The sequence below is a fragment of the Labrus mixtus genome, chromosome 2 (genome assembly GCF_963584025.1).
Source record: "Labrus mixtus chromosome 2, fLabMix1.1, whole genome shotgun sequence".
NCBI lineage: Eukaryota > Metazoa > Chordata > Actinopteri > Labriformes > Labridae > Labrus > Labrus mixtus.
The window spans coordinates 19,365,940-19,381,365 of record NC_083613.1 but is presented as its reverse complement, the minus strand read 5'-3'; the positions used below and the strand labels follow the sequence as shown (position 1 = coordinate 19,381,365).

Sequence of the window (15,426 nt, the reverse complement as noted above, 5' to 3'; positions counted from 1 at the left end):
AGTCATTGAATTTAAATGTTTTAACAAGAACTGAACAGGCTAAAGTTGGCAAGTATGATTTTGGAAAGGACAGCCCCCTCCTCCCCCAAACACACACACCCAAAAAAAAAATTTAAAAAGTAACAATTTAAAAAAAAAGAACAGACAGTCAAGAAATGAACAAAGTCATCATAAGTAGAGGGTAATGCTTTATATGGTATAAAAATCATAAAAATCAATAAATTAAAAAGCTGTATGTATATCAGTCACAAATACATTATTCCTTAGTATTCAGGATTGGAAATCCGATTGGAGCCTAAACTGTTATTCATTCAAAAACAAAAAATATATTTTTTGTTGTTGAATAATAATTATAGCTTCATCTGTTTAGCACTTATTATGCAAAGAAGCAGCCCAAACATGATGGTGACCAAATATTCAATAAATAAATATTCTTCTACTTGCTCAAAAACTCATCAATACTCATGTAAGAGGATGTCAAAAAGTTCTCCAAACATTTTAGATATCAAGACATCACTTCAGATTGAAATGATGATTATTGATTGCATGCTTGATCAAAAAAACAACAACACAAGTTTCTTTATTGTACATTTTCTCAGATATTTCTAGCAGTTCAATAAATGTTGAAGACTCTTTGGTCAGCCATTCCTTTTTATTGTTTTTACTTTTGTTTATTTTACGACCAACTAGTCACTTGTAAAACATATCTTCCTTAATAAATCAAGCTTTATTCAAGCGAAAGGGACAACTATAATGTGATTCTAGGCAGCGTCTCAAATGTGAGGATTTGCAATAACAACAAACAATAAAACATGTAGGAGAATAAATGTATACCCTGATGGAAATTATCCACTTTTTTCTGACATTAAAGTTTTGAATGAATGAGCTAAGCTGGAGTAAATGAATGAGCTGAATAAATGGACCACATGTCTTGTCTTTTGCTCTGTAAATTCATAGTGTATCTTGAACACATAAGGCTTGTTGATTTTTTATCTCTCCTGCCTTTGTTTGTTAAGTATCAATCTACACATCTATTTTTGAATCGACATTTAAAGAAAGGGAGAAGCATAACTCCTGCTTCATGGCTTCTAATGGATACAAGTGCTGCATGTCCTTGAATGACTGCTTAAGGACACAGCAGAAAGAAAAGCAGAATAACAGGAACCATGGATCCCTGTTGATATGACCGCGGTGTTCCCGTATTAATGTGCTCTGTGTGTGTGTGGGTGAATAAAGGAGAGCACCACGCGTGACTATTGAAGCACAGAATCTGCGTGTAGTTGCTAACGAGGGGCAAAAAAAAAGCATGGGGGTACCGATGGACAGAGGAGGAGTGAGGCTGTTGTATGAGATTAATGGACACAGCGTGTGTGTGTGTGTGTGTGTGTGTGTGTGTGTGTGTGTGTGTGTGTGTGTGTCTGCGAAGGGAGGGGAGATGGGCTTCTCCACAGAGGCTGTTTTGGTGGAGTCGGTGGGGGGTGACTGGGGGAGACCACTGTAGCAGGGGAGAGGGAGGAGAGGAGAGACAGGGAGGAGGGAGGGATTCTGGTGAAGCCGCGGATATTCATGAAGACGGCAAGTGTTTTTTTTTTTTTTTTTTTTTTTCTCTCTCGCACCGTGGTGACACACTGATCGTCTGCAGAGAGACGGAGGCAGCGGGGAAGGTGACGAGTGAAAGCAAGTAGACGAGGTCCAGCCCATCTCTCCATTGATCTTGAGGCGATCAAGGTGAGTGTGTTTTTATTCTTTAACATGCTGCAGCCTGACCCTGTGTGTATGTGTGTGTGTGTTTGAGTGTGCGTGTGTGTGTGTGTGTGTGTCTGACACATATCTCATGCAGTGGGCTTGCAAACAGGCATGATGGCAAGGGCTGTCCTCGTGTCTGCATGGATTCACTGTCTTCCTCTCAGATATAAATATATATATTTGGGTGTTTTTTTTTAAACAGAGGAGCAGGCTGGCTGGCAGCTTGATGCATTGCTGCTGGTTTTTATAAGCTGCTTCATCCGTAGAGGAGGTGGAACTGTTGGCAGCCATATGTGCTCAAATTCCTAATTGCCTGATTGTATTTCATTGTCACATTTGTTGATTTCTCCACACTGTGTTTTTTTTTTTTTTTTTTTTTTTTTTAACTGAGCATGTATGCAGACTCTGGCGTGAGAGTGCCTTCATTGAGTGGGTGTGTGCTTGTTCATGACCCCTGCTAAAAGTCGTTTCCACTTCACTACCTGTCTGTTTACCAGCTCAATCAGAAACACCCTGACATGCTGAAGCTGTCCTATCCAATGGAATGAGGTCATCTCGGACTGCTCAGAGTAATTATATAACATCAGACAGCTTTGGTGTTGCGGTATCTGCTCAGAATTAGCCACAATGTAGGTACAGCTCCTGCAATGCCAAAATATTTGTCAGGACTGCCCCCTTTATGAGTCGACCAATCATTTGTCAGGACATGAGTCAACAAATTGTGATTTTTTTTTTTCTGTTGTTTTTTCATGCACAAGAATATAAGAAAAACAAATAGATTTTTTTTTTTTACTGAAAACTCTTCATCAATCTACCGTACAGGTGGAGTACTGTTTACATTGGATAAGGTTTTTTTTATATTCAACAATTCATCAAAAGGAATAATTTAATGGAAACAGGACAGATAGTTCGAACAAAAGATGACTCAGAGAATCAGCTAACCATTTCTGTTCTGTTTTTTTTTCTTCCCCACAGGGAATCTACACTGAAGAGGACACACTGAGAAAGATTCAAGGATGTATCCCAGCATATCAAACCTGGTTTCTGACATTCGGACTCATCTCTATGCAGACTTTGGATTTAACTGATTGAGCAGGCAATGGAAAACTGATCCGAGACTGGCTGCAAATCCATTCCCAAACTGGATCTGGATTATTAATGGTTGGGAAACTGCATTCATGTGGGATTGCGTGTGCTGTTTGGAAATGTCATGCAAACAATACTCCAAGTTGGATATTCATGGTGAGAAACTTCGGAAGGGGTTTCCTTTAGCTGGGACATCATGATCTCTTACCAGGTTATCCCTTTGTTTCATCTGGCCAAATTAAGACAATATGCAAGAGGACTTTTTTTCTCCTGGAAACTCCTAGCATAATTTAAAATGGAGTAAGATATTTGTTTTTTATCTAATTTCTTCCAAAATAAATTGATCAAAACAAAGGTCATCCACCTCAGACTGAACCTGGAGTCTCTGTGGGAGGCTTAAATGCAACGTTAGCACTTTAGCGTCAGGTTTGGACGCATGCTTTCAGCCACCTGAGGACCGAGGTGCAGACAGAGGCGGTTGGCTTGCCGAGTCAGCTCCAATGGGGGCCGGTTGTGACCCGGTCTGACCCCGGTTTGACCTTGCAGTGACCTTTGACCTCTCCGGTCCTGGCTCTCCACCTGCTTTGCTGCCTGGGTTCAGGAACGCTCCGCCCTGGGGCCCAGAACGAGCCAATCAGGATGAAGAAGAGCCGCAGCGTGCTGTCTGTGACTGGAGAAGAGGTGAGAGGGAGAATATAAACAACCAGGGATGTGTACACAAAAAAATCCTAAAACATTTGTTCTACGACAGTATATTCAAGGCAGAGCTGACAGTCAGACTGATCTGTGTGTGAGTGTTTCCTTGAATCCTTACATGACACACAGACCCCATGACTTTCACACATCCAAGGCTCCCTTTGTTCTTGTTGTCAAGGTCTGTGGACGCACTTGAAGTCGGATGGTCAGTCTGTCTCCTCCAGCCTCCACTCACACAGTGTGAAGGCAGTGAGTCATAGTCCTTTATTTAAATGAGCCTCAGCTAAATATGTCCTCTATGTAAATTTCCTGTTTTATATTAAAGATATCATAACAAAAAAGACGATACCATGAATCCTTTAGCCGCTCTTTTATTGATAATGAGTGGGTTTGTGTATCTTGTGTGTGAAATGTATGTGTATGTGCAAGCATCTTTCCACATCTGGCTCTGGACGACATCAAGCGCAGCATGGAAGCAACACGGCACTGTTGCCTAGCAACTGCTACCATTCCCCTAGTGTTTTGTTGCTACGGTACTGCAGTGCAGATCAGCCTCTTAGTGCTCGGTCTGTAGAGGCCTTATCCCAGACACACACACACACACACACACACACACACACACACACACACACACACACACACACACACACACACACACACACACACACATAGCCAAACACACACACACGCATGCAAACACAAACACATACATAATATATATCTGTGTTCATGTGGACTTTTTGCCCTTTTCAGAATCAGAATATTGCAAGTCAACATGGTTTGATAAAAGTTTTTTTTTCTGAATTATTTTAGAAAATAAAAAAAGTGTTTCATCTGTTTCACCTTTTCCTCCTTCTCTCTCAGGGGAATGACACAGATATCACAGGTGCAGTGGAGAAGGCGGAGTCATCTCGCTACAGCCGATCTTACACGTCTGGAGCCACGTTGGGGGCCGAGCTACGCAGAGGGAGGAGCAGAAGGCTGTCATCTAGTCTCCAGGTATTTACAGTAAAGGAAGCATGTGCGCATTCAACTACTTTGGGACTGTGTGGTTAAAGGGTCCCCCCCCACCTCATGTGAATGTAGCAATAAAGTAGCACAATATTTACAAATAATAAAAACAAGCTAATCTTTTAAGAAAATATAATACTGTGGTTTGTATTAGTTGTTATTGCCAGTGCAGAGATACATTGGCGTCCATTCATTTTGGTCCTATATAAGGAAATGTTTGTATTTTTTTATTCTACCAGACATCAGCTACATCGTTGGTTCTTCTTTTTCAGTTCTGAAATGTGTAAAAAAAACTTCAGTTTTTACAAGTGCTTTTGTTTACATGTAATTTATTTAGTTTTTTTATTTTCATATTCATTGAGTCCTTACCGCAGTGACCTTGGTTTGATTTCAACCCCAACCCTTTTTGTTGCATGTCATTCCCTCTCTCCTCCCACCTTGCTGCCCATCTATTGCTTTTCTGATCTAATAATACCCATATAAAAGAAGATAAAGTATTGTTTTAAAATTATGCTGCTTACCTATTAAGCACCTAGTGGCAGTTTTTCTCAACAAGTCCTTCCTTCTTATTCTACAGGTGCCTTGCTGGCTCCGCCCTCGAGATCGAACTCGTTCGCCAGAGATCCTGAACAACGTTTCGCGTCCTACAACTCTTCCCCTCCGCATTCCACCACGCATCTCCATCACACAAGCAGACTCCGACAGGTTTGCACACAATCAAACTTCTTTTTTCCAAAACATTTTCCTTTACTCTTGCAGGTAACATTTTAGATGGGTTTAAATCCAGTCCTCTCAAATCATTAAATGTTCTCCTTCTTCTCTCTCTCCAGTTACGAAGCAGAAAATGGCGTGTCACCAGGTCACACACCGCTGGGTTCTCAGAGTCCAAGCCTCACCCTGCACCCCTCCTTCCCCCAGGGCCAAAGGAGAGAGTCCTTCCTTTACCGCTCTGACTCGGACTACGACATGTCGCCCAAGACAGTCTCAAGAAACTCCTCCCTTGCCAGCGAAGGGTGAGTGAGACTCATGCAGATAAACAAAGAGAATGAGTGAGAGACAGTTTGCGTGTGTGTACCCTAATGTCTCCTGTGCTATCATCACTGCTTCCTCTCTTGTTTGTAACTATCTCAGGCACACTGGAGAGGACTTCATTGTCACACCTTTTGCTCAAGTGAGTCTTAGATACTACACTTCATGCTTTGCTTTATCTTTATCTATATCTGTATTTGTTCCCTTGTTATTATATTCTGAGATACTCTTTGATCATTTAGGTTCTTGCCAGTCTGCGATCAGTACGGAGCAACTTCACCGTTCTTGCCAACGTCTCAACACCGACAGTCAAGTCAGTACCAACTAATGTTCTGAAATGTTTCAGTTATGCACGGAATATTATGTTGTTATTTGGGAAACCAGTCAGAGATGTATTTCAGACATTAAAAAATGTATCAAAAATAAGTTTATGAGACTTTCAAATATCACTTCCTACTGTAAATAAATAATTTGACTTGAGATTGGGACAGTAGAACATAACATGGCACAAAAAGTTAGGAAATTTGTGTTTGGTAGATTATTTCTTTGTTTTAGCGATGCTTCTTGGCAATACATCTTATATTTGCATTTGTGGGATAAGCAGCAGAGCCAAGTATGTGGGTTGCGCCCATGAAAAACTTGCCAAATCTTCTCTGCCAATGCCAAACAGCTTATTCTGCTGTTGACTCTTTGTTTATATCGTAAAAAAAAAGTGCTTTCTGGCCTTTATTAGATAGGACAGCTAAAGAAAGACAGGAAATATTGGGAGAAGAGAGAGTGGAGGATGACAGGAAGCACATGGCAGAGGTCAGATTATAAACCACAGCCACTGCACTGAGAACTATAGCATCTGTACACATGGCGCGCGACATAACCGCTTGGCTATCGGTGCCTCAAAACAATACAAGTTTTTAAATTAAATAATAATGATAATTATAATTTCTATAGGCTGCAATTACTGTCTTCAGAAATATATTACTATAAATCTGAAAAAAAAAAAAACTTTCCGCAAATGAATTTAAACAAGGTGAGATGGTTACTTAGTTTTTTGTCATTTCAACAGGAGGTCTCCTCTGGGTGGGGTGTGCGTCAGTCCCAGGGCGTCACTATCAGACCAGCAGTACCAGCAGCTTGCCCTCGACACACTCGAGGAGCTAGACTGGTGTTTGGACCAGCTGGAGACCATTCAGACACACCGCTCTGTCAGTGAGATGGCCTCTAACAAGGTACAAGGACCTCACCTAACCTACACATCAGCAGGCTTGCATGGGATTATAAAAAATATAACTCTATGAGTGTTAAGCATTTGTCAAATATGATTACTTAAAATCATAATTCTTGTGTTAGTGTTATTTAAAGCTGTAAAATTCAGTGTTCAATTGTAAGATATCCTGCCTCATCTTTTGCTTGAAAAACGAAATCTGAGGCAACCTTGATATAAACAATAGTTGTTAAATGAATATACATCTTTCATTTCAAAAAAGTGAAGTGATCAGTACATCATTGAGTTGTGTCTCTGTTTTGCTCTCATTCTGCCACAGTTTAAGAGGATGCTGAACCGGGAGCTGTCCCACTTGTCAGAGATGAGTCGCTCTGGTAACCAGGTGTCTGAATACATCTCCAGCACCTTCATGGGTGAGAAGGACCGGAATCATGATTTCTGTCTACACATCATCTGTGACACTCTGCCGAATAAAAAAACATAAATCCCTCTGTATGTTTATGTCCATCAATCCATAGACAAGCAGAACGAGGTTGAAATCCCGTCTCCGACCCTGAAAGACAAATCTATGAGTCACATCAGTGGAGTGAGGAAACTGTCTCACAGCTCCAGCCTCTCTAGCAATTCCATGCCTCGCTTTGGTGTAAACACGGACCACGAGGACGAACTAGCCAAGGTCTGGATGTGTCTATTTTACTCTGACTCACTCAAAACAAGTCACAAAAATCAATCCCTATCCAGACTTGGACTGAGCTCTGTGAAGGCTGAAAACATTTACATAATCTCAAGTTAAAGGTCATCTTTAAGGACCTCAGAAGCTCACCAGAGGAGTTTTTTGTGTGTGGTTTTACTTTTTTCCCTTCCAGCAGTAAAGTAAAGATTATATTTATTGTTTTAGTGCTAAAGCTTTTTCAGTATCATAATGAAACTAAAGAAGAAATGTCCTGCTGTACATTTATTTGATACAACTCATTGCTTAAAATTGTTAATTCTTATAGATTGTTTTATAAAATGTCAGAAAGTATTGAAAAAAAATTAACATAGCAATTAGCCAAATACCAAGAAAGATTTTTCCATTGATTGTTCTGTCCATGAACAGTCTGAACCTTAGATGCAATCAGGACATTTTCACAGAAGAAAGAAATCCAGTTATTTATTTTTTGCCACATTTTTAAATAAAATGTTCCATGTTTGCACCAGCTCTCGAGCTATTACTCAAATACTGGTTTAATTATACTGGTATTGATATGATTGCTTGTTTCAAAGTTTGCTCTAGAGGACCCTTAAAACATGCATGTTAGGTATATTTTTGTTTTCTAAACGTGTGGGTTTCTGACTCATAAAAACACATTATGTCTGTTTGTGTTGTGTCCGAGCAGGAATTGGAGGATCTAGACAAGTGGAGTTTTAACATATTCAGAGTAGCCGATTTCTCCAACAACAGACCTCTCAGCTGCATCATGTATGCCATCTTCCAGGTAAACAGACGTGGGTGTGTGAGGTGTGTGAGGTGTGTGTGGGATTGCTCTCACCTGAAGTGTTTGTGGGCTTGTTTAAATACACAACATTTTCCCTACAGTGTGTTTGTGTGGCCCTGTTTACACCTGGCACTCCACTTGGGGCAGCTGTGGCTTAGTTAGTAGAGTTGATCGTCTCCTAAACAGAAGGTGGGATATGCAACCCCCAGCTCCCCAGCTCCTGCAGCTACATGTCTGATGTGTCCTTGAGCAAAGACGTTAACCGCTATTTGCTCCAACTGCTTCATCGGCGGCAAATGAATGTGTATGAATGTCGAATAGTGCTATTGTTCACTTTACATATAAACCTCTGCCATCCGTGTGTGAATGGGTAGGTGTGACCTGCGGTGTAAAAGTGATTTGAGTAGTCAGAAGACAAGAAATGTGCTATACAAGCTCAAGTGCATTTACATGCATCCTGAGCTTTTTACAAGTGTTAACCTGAATGTGTCCGTACCATCCAGTCTCCATAACACAATCACTTCTTTGCCATACTTCTCCAAAAAGTCTCTTAAAACTCTTTTTTTTTGTTTTGTTTTGTTGATCCAAGCATTTGAGAAAGGAGCAAAATGTAGGACATAAATAATCTGTCTGTAAGAGACAGTAGATTTTATTTTCAGTATGTTACGATACCTTTCAGTGACAAGACCCTGAACAAGATCACATGAAGACACAATCCACATTACACTTATTTATCAATTGATGTTTTTTTTTTTAATGGCGATGATTTAATAATTCCAGAAAACGTTCCTTTGGGAGAACGAAAGAGAGGAAACATAGTAGGCATAATGCCTAATGCCAAAGATTGGATTTTAACGGCCTCAATGAGAGTTGTCCTCTTGTGATTGGATCTCCCAGGACTCTTGTGAAAACCAGGCGTAAACAGGACCTGTGTGTGAATTTTTGATTCCTCTCCTTCTCATCAGGAACGAGAGCTGTTGAAGACGTTTCGCATCCCGGTCGACACCTTTTTCACTTATGTGATGACCCTGGAGGACCATTACCATGGAAACGTAGCGTACCACAACAGCCTCCATGCTGCAGATGTCACCCAGTCCACACACGTCCTGCTCTCTACTCCTGCTCTTGATGTATGCTTACAACCGAACACTATACCAGTGTCTCACACACACTTTCTGGTTTATCATTAATCAAACAGTGATAGATCTGGTGACCATGCCTGTTCACGTTACTATTTAAATAACTCTTTAATTTTTTTTCTCTCAAACCAAGACTGCTAAATTGTGTTTTTCAAAAATTTTAATATTTTATGATATCAACCTGCGGTTTAGGAAGGTAGCTTACTTTATGTGTGCAAGTTGTATTTAATCTGAGGTACTTCAATTTACCTTTGTCCTCAAAACACAAATGAGCTGCTGATTATGCATCAAATATAATGTATAAATATAAACATGGGGCTTATACCCAAAGATTTATTTACACCATTTATATTTTTAATCATGGTTTTTACAGATATTCTTAAAATGATATATTATGTTCACATACTTCGTAAGATTAGTTCTTTCATAAAGGAGAATGAACATATTAATGTGTTTTTAGGTCAAGGAGTCATTCTTTTCCACTCATCCTCTGAACTTCATCTTCTTTCTTCTGCCCTTCTTCTTCTTTTCAGGCGGTCTTCACAGACCTGGAGATCCTTGCCGCTCTCTTTGCTGCAGCTATCCATGACGTAGATCACCCTGGAGTTTCAAATCAGTTCCTCATCAACACAAGTGAGTGCATACACACCTACACCTGCACAGATAATAACCATCCAGTTTTTTTATGTAGATATTTGAACAAACTCCTCCTGTATCCCCTCCTCCCTGTACTCAGACTCGGAGCTGGCGCTCATGTATAATGACGAGTCTGTTCTTGAGAACCATCACCTTGCCGTGGGCTTCAAGCTTCTGCACCAGGAGAACTGTGACATCTTCCAAAACCTCACCAAGAGACAGCGCCAGAGCCTCCGCAAGCTTGTCATCGATTTGGTCAGAACAACTCTACAATTATTTTAGTGAATTGTAGAAATTACTTCTACATTGTCTCCTACGTGTCACAAGATATCTGAACATTTATTTAAAAAAAAAAAAAAAAAGGTTCTTATTCATTCACTATTGGCATTTTTGAAATTGTCTCATTAAAACACCTTTGACCATTTTTTTGGCTGCTTGGAAGACTACAGCTTCCATACATGGGACGCGCCCACTAACCACTGCGCAACCAGCGCCCCTGACCTTTTTGTATCACTCTCAAAAGTGACACTATGTTGTTTCTATGATCTGATATTTTGTATGATTTTTTGTTTGAGAGACTTGCTCTGAATTTCTTAAAAGTGATTACAGTTTTTTTTTTGTAAAGCTTTTTCTTTTACTCTTTGTCTCCAACTTGTTGCTGCCTGTATTGACCCGGACACTCTTACAAAAAGAAGTTTGATATACGTTAAGGGTCCAGCGTGTACAATCGGGTATCTTTTGGCAGAAATGATACAAAACATCTAAAAGAAGAAAACAGCTATATTATTTTCATTACTTTATGATGAGGTCCTTATATCCTCAGAGGAGGCGCTTCCTTTTCCTCAGAGTTCGCTATGTTGTGGTGCCATGTCTCGACTGTAGTCAAGAATGGACAAATTAAACACTGGCTCTCCATTTCTTTAAGCTAATTTTCGTTCACCTAAATGCCTGGAAGGATTGGTGAGGGAGGCAGTTTTAAGTCTGTTGCAACCGGAACAGCACTGATAATGTCACTGAATCCAAGACTCTGCTCCTTTGAACAAAATCAAATCTACCCGTTTTTTTTTCATAAACCTCGAAGTTCTGTCCCGATCTGTCCCACTCAGGACTCGATTTCTTTCAAAACTCTTAAAGAGAAAGATTCTCCATTTATTGGTAGCGATATTGCTCTTGAAGTGCCGGTAACGATTTTGAACTTAAATTCAACCTAAAGACCATTTGGTCCCCTCTCTCTAATGTTCAGAGACAGAGATGAGGTTGGGTCTTTTTGCTTCTTTTATATTCTGTTGAATTGTCTTCCTCTGCAGGTGTTGGCCACAGACATGTCCAAACACATGACCCTGCTGGCTGACCTGAAGACGATGGTTGAGACCAAGAAGGTGACCAGCTCAGGTGTGTTGCTCCTGGACCACTATACAGAACGGATACAGGTAACGGCTCCCCCACACTGTACATACCAGTACAGCCGCTCCAACAGACTGGCTTGAAATTCAGATATGTTTACTATAAAAAATATTTCAATAAACTGCACGATAAATGTGTGTTAAGGTGCTGAGGAACATGGTGCACTGTGCGGACCTGAGCAACCCCACCAAGACGCTGCCGTTGTACCGACAGTGGACGGAGAGGATCATGGAGGAATTCTTTCGACAGGGAGACAAAGAGCGAGAGAGAGGGATGGAGATCAGCGCCATGTGTGACAAACACACTGCTTCAGTGGAGAAGAGTCAGGTAAGCACAGATCGCTTGCTCTCATCTACTTTCAAGGTGTCACTGTTGGTAACATGCATGCAGACTAATGAACTGGACATGACACTAGAGGAGTTTAGTCAGAACACTAAGTTGTTTTAGTTGAGATGCGCAGTACTTTTATTGTCTTCAGCTAGCCTGGCTCTGCCCTAAATTAACAAGATCTGAAAAAATAAAAAGATACAAAACCTTAAGCATACAACACCTATGATTTTGACCAGGGTAGGTTGAGAGTATGTGCAGGATCATTTCTGATGATTGGGTTCAGTTTTTTCCTTGAATCCTGTCACCTTGACGTAAGTATTTTTTAAGCATCACAAACTGGGAAATGATCGTGTTACAGCAGCAGGTTATGGGAGTAATTGAAGTACATGTGAAATAAAAATATTTAACAATAACCCCCAACAGTAAAGCAAGACAAGTATTCTAAACCAGGTATTACAACTCTAAAATGTTAAACTAAATTATATCTAAAATATAAAACATACTTTACAGGGCGGGAGAGGTTTTAATGTGTAGATAACATGGTAAGTTTGTTTCCTATAGACCAGTGTTTCTCAACTGATGGGTCGGGACCCAAAAAGTGAGCCATTTTCAGTGGGTCACTAATGTGTGCCTGGAAAAAATATTGTGTCAAAAAGACCTTTTTTAACATGTTTGTTTCGTTTCTTTGTTCTGTCACGTTTCAAATGTCTGAGGTCCAAGCTGCACAATTTTTCATTGAACAAATCGGACTGATTGAAAAATATCTGAATTCGGGTCGCGATTTTTCATGAAGGAGTTGGTGTTGGGTCCTGAGGCTAGACCAGTTGAGAACCAATGCTTTAGACCGAGCCTGGTTACCTGTTTCCATCAGGTTCCAGTCGTTATGCAAAGCTAAGCCAACTGGCTGCTGGAAGTGGCTTTAAGATATATTCACCCCACAGACATAAAAATTGTATAAATCTTCTCGTCTAACTTTTTGGCAGAATAATAATAAAGTATTTTCCCAAAAGCATTCCTTATTTTTTATCATTCTTTCCTTTCCTAGGTGGGCTTCATAGACTACATTGTCCACCCGCTGTGGGAGACCTGGGCCGACCTGGTGCACCCAGATGCCCAGGAGCTGCTGGACACCCTGGAGGAGAACAGGGAGTGGTATCTGAACACCATGCCCCAGTCCCCCTCACCTCCCCCCGACAGACACCTGCAGCACGACCGCTTCCAGTTTGAGCTCACCCTGGAGGACCTCGAACACAACAACCATAATCACATACACATGAGGAGCAGCGGCGGGAGGAGTGGAACAAAATCTATCTGCGATGATGGCACTGAAGTACATATGAAGTATGACAAGGTGGAACTGACAGGAGAGGCACAGAACCATGTAGAAATCGAGAAAGAAGACGAGGAGAATCACAACAGCGAACAGAACGGAGTTGGAGATGAAGAGGAGGAGGAAAATAGTACAGGAGATGGAGAAGGAGAACAAGGAGATGGAGAAGGAGAAGGAGAAAGAGAGGGAGAAGGAGAACAAGGAGATGGAGAAGAAGAAGGAGAAGGAGAAAGAGAAAGAGAGGGAGAGGGAGAAGGAGAACAAGGAGATGGAGAAGGAGAAGGAGAAAGAGAGGGAGAAGGAGAACAAGGAGATGGAGAAGAAGGAGAAAGAGAAAGAGAGGGAGAGGGAGAAGGAGAACAAGGAGATGGAGAAGACAGAGATGGAGATGGAGAAGAAGAAGGAGAAAGAGAGGGAGAAGGAGAACAAGGAGATGGAGAAGACGGAGATGGAGAAGGAGAAAGAGAGGGAGAAGGAGAACAAGGAGATGGAGAAGAAGGAGAAGGAGAGGGAGAACAAGGAGATGGAGAAGAAGATGAAGAGGAAGTAAATTATGCAGTGGAGGAAGAGGAGCCCAAAGAAGAGGAGGAAGAGGATGAGAAAAACCAGGAAGGAGAACAAGAGCAGGAAGTGGAAGAGGGTGGTGAGGAAGGGGAAATAATTGAAGAGGAAGGTGCAGAAAATGAGGAGGCAAAGGAGGAGGAAACAGAAGGTGAAAAATCTTTAGAGAATGAGGAGGAAGAAGAGGAATTAGAAGGAGAAGAAGAAAGCAAGGAGGCAGAAATGGAGGGAAATGAGGAGGAAGAGGAGGCAGCAGAGACAAAGGAAAATGTAGAAGAAGAGGAGGGCGAAACAGAGGAGAAGGTAGAGGAGGGGGAGGAGGAGGAGGCAGGAGAAACTGAAGATGCTGGTGGAGAAGAAGAGGAAAAAGTAGAGGTAGATGAAGCAGAAGAGGAGGAGGAGGAGACAGCTGAGGATGAAGCTGATCAGGAGGAGGTTGTAGAAGAAGAGGAGGAGGAGGAGGAAAGTTAGTTGGAAATATAAACAGGAATTATCAGGGTCAGATAGGAAATGTTGGGGAATAATGAAGATGCCCATAAATGGAGCCAGGAAAGCGTCCAAATTGTGCAGCTAGACTGTCGTGGAGGAGGTTGTAAACGAATTGGAGATGCACTTCCTGCTCGACTGCAGACGTCTCAAAATAAACATCCAAGCTCGCAGAGGAACATTTAAATCGGACAGTTGAGCACGGGACACAAATGCTACAGCATTTGCTGGAGGGTTTCAGTGTCTCGATCATCTGCTAGTGACAAAAGACAAGAGTCTTCATCACCGAGTATCTGCACATCCATCACTGCCGTACGGGAATAAACTGTGGGATCATAAGAAGGAGGAGAAAGCTGTTTTAAAGACCTTTTGTAGCTCCTGAAAATGAAAAAATACCCTGAAATTCGTACAAGCAAATAAGTGCTACCCATCCTGTCTGTGTCACTGTCTCGTTTGAGTAACACAAACCTGCTGACCAACAACTGTTAGAATCTTCCTCTGTTTGTCACAAAAAGTGTAACTTCTCGTCTTGTATTAAATACAGGAACACCTGCGTTTTCTGGTCCAGGAACAGTTTGACCTGCTCACGTACTAACTTTGAAGCAACATTCCTGGATTTAAAATAAAAACACTTCTAAGTAATGTCTGGTTGAGATGGAAACATTTTGCAATCCAGCTCAAGACGTGGATCCTGTTCCAGTGTTGATTTTGATCCATGTTTGAGGAAAAACAACACGAAGAAAACACCCAGTATTCATCTCATCTCGTCACTTTTCACACCTCTTCCAGACCGTGAGTTTGATTCCAGGATAAATCGTGCCAAATCGACCTATGACCAGCACTGAGCAATTCAGCCGCCCTTAACAAAGGAGGCTACTCGTTTGTGAAGCAATGAACTGTGGGACCAGGGTTAATGGTTGTGATGGTCTTCCACTTATCCCATGTTTTTTGTTTTGTTTAGTTTTTGTAAAAAAAAAAGAAGAAAAAAATAGGTATTTGGCACTTTATCCGACACCCCTGTTACATATATGTACATAAAAACATGTATTTTAATCTGCTGATGTCATATAATAAATCTGTTCAATTGACTTTATGGAGTTGTTTTGAATTGCAGGTGGCACACATCTTTGTTCCCTGGAAAGGGTTCATACAGCGGGATGCGTCTGGTCATTTATTTATTTGGGGTCGTTAAATTTTGATTAATTTCTTCCTTATCCAGAAAAAGAGAGACTCAATAGGAAACATTTCCGATAACAAGCTGGTCATGTCAAG

At 41.2% G+C, this 15,426-nt stretch overlaps 1 protein-coding gene across 4 annotated transcripts; it reads left to right on the top strand.

Moving 5' to 3' along the window:
• The first annotated feature begins 1,501 nt into the window (after positions 1 to 1,501).
• On the top strand, positions 1,502 to 15,242 carry LOC132987615 (cAMP-specific 3',5'-cyclic phosphodiesterase 4C-like). Of its 4 annotated transcripts, none has more exons than XM_061054685.1 (18): positions 1,502 to 1,728; positions 2,722 to 3,513; positions 4,393 to 4,527; positions 5,117 to 5,244; positions 5,370 to 5,552; positions 5,671 to 5,710; positions 5,811 to 5,881; positions 6,632 to 6,794; positions 7,110 to 7,203; positions 7,309 to 7,466; positions 8,170 to 8,268; positions 9,234 to 9,398; positions 9,941 to 10,040; positions 10,144 to 10,298; positions 11,351 to 11,473; positions 11,592 to 11,774; positions 12,823 to 13,237; positions 13,385 to 15,242. In XM_061054685.1, exons 2-18 carry the CDS (start codon positions 3,472 to 3,474, stop codon positions 14,137 to 14,139), a joined length of 3,009 nt encoding a protein of 1,002 aa, XP_060910668.1. In that variant the 5' UTR covers positions 1,502 to 1,728; positions 2,722 to 3,471; the 3' UTR covers positions 14,140 to 15,242. The 4 variants fall into 4 exon arrangements, with proteins under 4 accessions (XP_060910668.1, XP_060910667.1, XP_060910666.1 ...); XM_061054684.1 differs by having other exon boundaries at positions 13,283 to 15,242; XM_061054683.1 differs by having other exon boundaries at positions 13,277 to 15,242.
• The last annotated feature ends 184 nt before the right edge of the window (positions 15,243 to 15,426 follow it).

Bases quoted from the DNA above. Each gene is read 5' to 3' on its own strand.
- LOC132987615 (XM_061054682.1), top strand. From the start codon at position 3,472: ATGAAGAAGAGCCGCAGCGTGCTGTCTGTGACTGGAGAAGAG. The intron at 5,711-5,810 runs GTGAGTCTTAGA...TTGATCATTTAG, and splicing joins TTGTCACACCTTTTGCTCAA to GTTCTTGCCAGTCTGCGATC. The intron at 6,795-7,109 runs GTACAAGGACCT...ATTCTGCCACAG, and splicing joins GTGAGATGGCCTCTAACAAG to TTTAAGAGGATGCTGAACCG.